The 8,177-nt window shown below is 44.5% G+C and overlaps 1 protein-coding gene across 1 annotated transcript; it reads right to left on the bottom strand.

The window, feature by feature from the left end:
* Positions 1-2,044: 2,044 nt before the first annotated feature.
* Positions 2,045-3,269, bottom strand: LOC123412271 (RING-H2 finger protein ATL2-like). Its single transcript, XM_045105222.1, has one exon. It carries the CDS (start codon positions 3,020-3,022, stop codon positions 2,459-2,461), a length of 564 nt encoding a protein of 187 aa, XP_044961157.1. The 5' UTR covers positions 3,023-3,269; the 3' UTR covers positions 2,045-2,458.
* Between the last annotated feature and the right edge of the window lie 4,908 nt (positions 3,270-8,177).

The raw sequence follows: 8,177 nt of genomic DNA, 5'->3' as shown, positions 1-8,177 counted from the left end.
ACAAGAATGAAAAATACACCAACATATTGAAATGATAATAAGATGAGGCAATCGAGCTTACATGAGTTGTCACTCCCATCCCACTTTAAGACCGTTTGGTCACTTGTAAGTAGTAACAAACTTACTTGTTCACTTATCCTTGAATGACCCCCATCGATGTTGAAGAGACGCTACATTGCGGGTGCTCACGGTAGGATGCGGATCCACATACTCCTTTCGTTCATGATAGTCCTTCCAAATCTTCTCTCAATACATGGCCCCTTTTGCTCGGTGCCACTTATTGGATCCAATGTCGTGTTCAACCAAGATTTGACCAATAGGATGTCCTCAAATCTTAAGAAGGCAAGCCCTCTTGTCTTCGTCGTCTTGCCCTTCTTCTTCTTCTTGGTAGGATTGGGATCGGATGTTGCCCCAATCACAAATGAGGCCGTCTCCTCCCTTTCATATTCCACATGGGCTGGATCTTCATTCTCATTGATCATACTTTCCAAGTACGTCTCCTACACGTTCATGGTTTGCAAGCAATCATCATATGCAAACTGAACTATATGAAACATTAATCATTAGATCGTACAGGAGCAAATGTAACCGGTCTTGTTGAGACATTTCGTCGAACATGTCGAGTGCAGCCCGAGCGGTGGGGGCGCCCGTGCTCACCCGCTCCTGAACGAGCTGCGGACACTCACACTCATGGACCGGTGGTTGCTGCGTGGCCGGAAAGCTCTTCGGAAGGGTCCTGCCGGCCGTCTCATCCTCCTCCGTCTCAACAGTGCCGGACATCACAATCTGCGCGAGCGCTTGCATGGATGGGGTGCGGGGAGCCCGCCGCGCGAGGGGAGATATCTCGTCGACGATGCTCGCATGTACCTATGCCGCCAACTCCGCATCCCTCTGTCGCTGTCGACGACAACGCATTTTATGGGCAATGTTCTCATGCTTGCAAGACGAAGCGGAGGAAGGGCCATCGACGGACGAGGCAGACTGCGTCTCCATCGCGACGGTCGGGGACGGGCTCGAAGATATCATGGCGATGGATCGAGACAGGTGGAGAGGATGGAGAGCAAGGGTGCCGGACAGCGAGGGGTCGGGCGCGAAAAATGTTGGAGGGCGGCGGGAGAAGAAGGAAGGGTTTGGGTGATTTGGTGCATTTTAAGATAGGGGTCGGGATGTCGGGTCCGACCTGACGGGCGTGCCCGGGCCCCTCATATCCGCCTCATATTTGAGATGGAAATGAAGAGTGCCGGTCAGCCCACACGTTTGAGGCCGGTTCACCCTACACGTTTGAGACCGGTTGGAGAGGCCGGTCTGAATCGAATTTTTGTGACCGGTCAGTGACCGTGTGGCCTGTCCGAAGGGTTAAGACATGTTTGAAGGGTCCGGTTATAGATGCTAAGCATATGCGTTCATTTTTTTCCATGGTGATTGAACGTAAAGAGAGACGATGCAGCCGCGGGACCATTATGAAGACCTTTCAACATACTCAAGACTCCGGTGGCAAGATTTCAGTTTCTGTGCCGCTTGTTTGCAAACGTTTGAACGACCGAAGTCTCTAGACGAGTTCCACTTGGGTGTTGAGTCTATTTGTTTCATGATTTCAGTTCCAGTTACTGTTATGCTCCCTCCATTTTTAAATATAAATCTTTTAGATATTTCAACATGGATGATTTCAGTTTCAGTTACTGTTATACTCCCTCCGTTTTTAAATATAAATCTTTTTAGATATTTCAAAGGGGAGTACATACGTAATAAAATGAATGAACCTATACATTAAAATATGTCTATATAAATCCGTATATAGTTTTTCTATTGAAATGTGTAAAAAGACTTATATTTAAAAACGAAGGGAGTAGTTACTATTACTGTTATAGTGAGTTCCACTTGGGTGTTGAGTCTATTTGTTTCATGATTTCAGCCGTCTACCCACTAGACGAGTTCAATTGGACTTCTACCTTCTTGAGTGAGAGTTCTTGTAGAAGCATGCAATTGGGTACCCGCCAACATAGCCGAAAGAATATATTTTCAACTTGATGACCATGCCCAAAAATGTCGATCAAAGCTTTCCATTAATAATTTACATATGTACGATCTCACACTACTAACTTTACGCACACACTCACACGCAAGTCCAATCTAATATATATGTTGCTAATCTTACAATTTCAATCATACGCGCATCATCATCATCATATAGAAGAAGACTCCGATCCAAATATGCATCTCACCGATCACCAAAACTGAAGAGAGCGAGAGAGAGAGAGATATGTATAACACAAGAAAACAACAAAACAAGAGACGACGAACCAAGCCAGCCGTAGCTCGCCGACCCGCAGGAGTCAGCTAAGGGATAGCGACGCACCGACGCAGCCGAAAGATGCGTGTCGCCTTCCGCCGTTTACGTGCTCCTCTGGCTTGGCTTTGGTAGCTCACGGCCTCGCCGGTGCGGGCAGATCCGCCCTGCTCACACCGGGCAGTCTGCGCCGTCGTCCTTTGGGTCGTTCTTGGGCTCGGCGGCGGCGGGCGCAGGGGCGACCACGCTGGCGCGGCAGAGCGGGCACGTGGAGTGTAGATGCAGCCACGCATCCACGCAGGCGGCGTGGAACCGGTGCCCACAGCGAGGGAGGAGGCGCGCCAGGTCGCCGTCGCGGAACTCCACGATGCACACCGCACAGTCCGCCGCCGCCTTCCCGGCGGCTTCGTTGCTGGAGTCGAACACGGACACGGGCAGGGAAGACGGGATGTCCGGCTGGTCGGGGTCGCGCAGGCGCCTCGATGCTCTCGGCGAGGTGGCCGGAGACGAGTCGGTCGACGATCCCGTCTCGTCGGCGCCGCCGGGGGACGACGGCCCTTGCTTCCCGGAGAAGAACCGCCAGAAGTAGAAGAATATAAGGAGGATCATTAGCAGGTTAATACTGACGAGGCAGGCCGTCAGCATCGGACCGTGCGGCGTCCAGTGTTTGCTCGTCTCCGCCGCCGCCGCGGCCGTGGTCGCTGGGCTCGCGCTGCCGATGTGGGGCGTTGACATGGTGGCGCTTGATGCAAGAAGATGGCTTTGAACGAGTGGAACGGCAGATGGCAGCTGCCAATGGTGTGCATAAATAGCAGCAACCGATTTTTTCTTGTTTTACAAAAAAAATAGGACGGCCTTCCCAAGCAGATGATCAACTTTGTAGTTGCGACCTAAAAAGCACGAGCGACGAGAATGCAGGGGAAGAACAGGGAAAGGTAGCAACTAAGAAAAGAGAAGAACAAAAGTTGAAGGATGAAGGTGGTGTAGGAAGTGGAGCGAATGGGGTTTTATAAAAGGGTGGAGGGGGTGGGGTGGGTGAGGTTGGCTCGTGGGGTTACAAAGAGTTACTCCTCCGTTCCTAATTATAAGTCTATATAAGGGTTTTACTAGACGACTATATATGGATGTATATGTATATATTTTAGATTGTAGATTCATTCGTTTTACTCCGTATGTAGTCTCTTAGTGAAATCTCTTAAAAGACTTATATTTAGGAACGGAGGGAGTACATATGATTATACATTGACTAGCATTCTTTCTTTCTAGCTAACCATTCTTCCTGATTTTTAAGGAATATGGGATCCTCATCTCCTTAATCTCCAATCAAAAGTAAAATTTCTATAAACCTGTATACATGTAGCATTGCTGGATTACAAATGGTGATGCGGGACTTTGTTAATTTGGCAATGGTATGACCAGGGTGGTTTGCTTTCACTTGTGTAAGCTAGGTTGTCTCTTGTTATTGACTGAAACAGTCTTATACCCTTTTTTATCTATATCTATATTGATAAAATAAAGTGATATCTTTAATTTCATCACGCTTAGGTAATATTCTTAGTTTGGTTTGGTCAGTTTTAATTTTTTGCAGGCTTCCGTTCAAAAAATCTGGTTGTGATTAAAAAATCCACACCTCCCGACCCTAGTCCACATGGGCCTTCTTAGAAGCAATGGAAAAAAGGCACTTTGAATAGTTTGATCTTAGTCCCACTTCGTCGGTATAAAGCGATTCTCACATGTTTATATACATTGCCACGTTATCTAAAATATCAACCATCGACTACGAAAACAACAAGCAGACGTGAGGACGGAGGAAGGCATCACCATTGTGACTGAAGGATGTGAGCTACTCCTTCCGTTCTTAAATATTTATCTTTTTAAATGGTATAGAGGGATCTGTTGCTCGCTCCATGAGAAAGGAACCTAAACCGCACCACCAAAGAAGATCTCAATGGCACTTGAAGAAACACTAGAAATCGTTGAAAGAGTTACACGGGCTAGTATTTTCTGTTTTGATCGGCCAACAAAAATGTATTCCCTTTCTCAAAAAGTAGTGTAGCTTTTTATAAAGGTGCACTCGACTCACCTAGTTGTACACGAGGCTCACAAAATTGCCTCATGTGGATGAGAAAATTAACTACACCTTTGAATATGTTTTATCTTTTCTAAAAGTAAAATTAGGTGTAAACATTCAAAAGAGGTATGCTCTAGAAGAAAAGAATAACTACACATTTGAGTGTCATTTTTCTGATTGCAAACATAGTCATATTTAGGGTACAATGACCACCTCATGTAATAAAATCAAACTTTGTTTTGAATATTCCTGAAAAACAATATGGTTCTATCAAAAATAATTATTAGCCTCCTCATATTTCTCAGTTTAAAATTGTAGCAAAAGAATAGGGTTTTCAAATACAATATTTTTTGTTCGAGACGTCATTAATGAGATTTTGTATAGTAAAAATGATTTGTGCACAAATAGTACAATTACATGCTAAAAAAATCCTCACTAGCACTAGAATATTGAATTAATTTCGTAGGAGGATTAACAATTAACTACAATACTCTATAAGCTGTCAATCTATGTACAACACAATGCATGTCTTTGTAACTATTTTTGGCACTATTAAGCTATTGATCATTTACTTTGGACTCATTTAGAATGTAGGTTTCAAGGCATACAAGTTTGGGATTTTTTTTTCATAGTCAATCTTTACGCTATTGCTATTAATGCTTCCCGGCAATGTTGAAATAGTGCCCATGTACTGGGGGAAGTCTGGAGCCACGTTTATTGAGATAAGAATTTTTGTCCTCCCATTACAACGTACATGCATGTTTGCTATTAATTTATAAATAAAGGCACAAACGGTCAAACTGATACAAAGTGGCAATGAAACCCTCATAAAAGCAGGTCAAAAGAAAAATAAAATGACAATGATCTGTTGGCACAAGTACCACTAACCCAACACCTAGCATGAAACGAGGTGACACCATCCCTAATAAAACATAGCACCCACTACTAGTGGACAAGATCGGAGGCGATCCACCCGGAGAGCTCACCGGTCACCATGGTACCGAACACATCATGCCCTCTCCGGAAAGGGCCGCGTCACCATAGAGGAAACTCACTCGCTCCGGATCGTCAGGGTGACATGTTTATAAGATAGCAGGACACTGAAACCATTCCTCGCTACAGTCGAAGGCGCAATATGGCAGGGAGAATCAAACCATGTGACATAGGCCATCGACAACCAAAATTCGTCGAGGCTCCACAACGACGTCCTCAAGAGGGTGATGGCCCAAACGCCACCATCGACTAGTCCAAGATGACGGACTAGCATTTTCACCCCGAAGCCTTGATACCATAGAGGGACGCAACACCCGTAGGTTCCACAATTGTTGGTGCCTAAGCATAGAGCTTTCACTCGGACCCACACAATTGCCTAATATGTCTTCAATGTATCTATAGGTTTTTTATTGTTTTATGCTATTATATTATCATTCTTATATGCTTCATGCCATTTTATATTATTTTTGGGGACTAATCTATTAACTTAGTGCCCAACGACAATTTTCGTTTTCATGCCTATTTCTTTGTTTTGCAGAAAAATTATACCAAACAAAGTCCAAACACGATAAAACTCTATGGTAAAAAACTCTGGACTACGAGATATCCTAGAAGCCTCGTGGAGGGACTAGACAATGTTTGATGGGGCCACAATCTCAGGTGGTGCCCCCTAGGGGTAGGGCACGCCATGTGAGCTTGTGGGGGGCATGTGGCTCCGTTTGACCTAATTCCTAGCTTGTAAATTCACAAAAATTTGGAAACCCCTAGAGCGAGACTTGAAACAATTTCATTGACGTCATAAGCCTATGTTCTTTCACAATCCCATCTGCAGACCATTTCTGGTGCTCTGCCAGAGGGGGAATCCATCATGGAGGCCATTTTCATCAACCTTGTCTCATCCATGATGATATGTGAGTAGTTCCTTCACGACCTCTCTCTTTCTCTCTCTCCCTCTCTCTTTCTCTATGATCTATATTACAATGATCTCTTTGGATACCTATTCGATGAAATTCTCGCGGTGTGTTTGTTGCGATCAGATTATTCATTAAAAATATTTAAGTCTTTTTAGATCCATTATGTGTGATTGTATATCTATGTACTCTTTCCGATCTATAAGTCATCTTTTGCCAACTATATGAGTAGATCCTCAGCGGAAGTTTTGCATAGTAGTGGCTTTAATATTGGGGTGTTCTTACTCCATGACAGGAGGGGTGGAAACACAAGTATTGCATTATCGCTACAAAGGATAAAATGATGGAGTTTGGACGTATTGCTTGTATCTATAATATGTCATCTTACTTAAAGCGTTACTTTCTTTTTATTGAACTTAATACATTGAGATGCATGTTGTATTGCAGTCTTAGGGTGGACAAATAGTAGTAGGTTCCAATAAGTTTAATGGTCTGGTTGTCACAAACGTAATTGTAAGGCCCAAGATGCGGTACTATCCTCATCCAGGCTCGAGGGCCTTGATAGGGATAGAAGCTCCTCTCATCGTTTCGCAATAATCACTACTAGGGAAAACCCTAGTAGTAGCGCTGGATATATGCGTAGCAGTAGCGCTGGGTCGAGTGCTACTGCTATCGCGCTACAGCTAAACCTTAGTAGTAGCCTAGGTATGGGCAGCGCTACTGGTAAGTAGTATTAGTAGTAGCGCTTCCCTGCCTAGCGCTACTACTAACTATAGTAGTAGCGCTTGCTCATAGTAAGTGCTACTGCTAAGCAGCGCTACTGGTAAGTATTTACCAGCGCTACTGCTAACTTTTACTGCTTTCGCAGCTTTGCACACTCTACGTATTTGTGATGTATTTATATAGATTCGATACAATAGTTTCATCACATCATATTAAACATACACCATTCTCACATATCATAGACATACAATAGTCTCATCATACCATCATCATCATCATCATTCAACACAAAATATCATCACATAATCTTGAAAATAGCGATAAATAAGGGCGATCATGTCATGTCTCGAATAAGTGCAACTGCATGGTCATGGCACACCCACAAGTTTCATCATCTCTATCTACAACATGATGTAGAAGACAAGAGCGACCAGCATGAGGAAGAACGCGACTATGTAGTACCGGCGGTCCCGCCCCTGCTCATGCTGGAGTGTCCACCTCAAGTAACTACTTTCCGCTTCGGCTGTGGTGTCGAACCCTCTGTGGGTATCACCCGGGTACCTGTGCACCTGGGCCTGAGCGGCTGGCCAGTGGTCATAGACTCCTGGAACCCTCCCAACGTACACGACGTAGTAGTCCTTCGCCATCTCTAATATAGGTGCCTGCATCGTGAGTTGTTGATTTGAACGATAATATGCAACATAATGTACTTAAGAAAACAAAGAGGCATGATTAGCAAAATAAAAAGCAACCAATAGTAAACATAAATGATGAAGTTCCTCATACCCAAACTAATTAACAAGAACGATCTACGCTAGTTCAGGACCACGGTTTAGTTACATCACATAGTTTGGCCGTGCATAATTTGAAAGTTTTGCCATAGAAAGACAGTAGTGATAAGGCACGCTAGTTCAGGACCACGGTTTAGTTACATCACATTGTCATTGACAATCAGTCATTCAGGTCGTCGTTCCAATCTTCATAGTCAGGGAGGATGCACCCGAGCTTCGTGAAAGGCTTCATGTCCAGACGCTGAGCAACTAGCAGTGCTCGGACATCAACCCGCGTGATTGCCCCATTGTAGAACATCCCCGTTGGTTCGAGGACTTGCTTCATGATCACTTGGTCTAGTTCACACTCTACATGATAAAACTCAGCTCAGATTTGATGATCCGGTGTCTTTCCTATGCTT

The sequence above is a fragment of the Hordeum vulgare genome, chromosome 1H (genome assembly GCF_904849725.1).
Source record: "Hordeum vulgare subsp. vulgare chromosome 1H, MorexV3_pseudomolecules_assembly, whole genome shotgun sequence".
In the NCBI taxonomy this organism is placed as follows: Eukaryota; Viridiplantae; Streptophyta; class Magnoliopsida; order Poales; family Poaceae; genus Hordeum; species Hordeum vulgare.
Note: the sequence above shows the minus strand (reverse complement) of the source record. Positions and strands in the feature narration are given on the sequence as shown.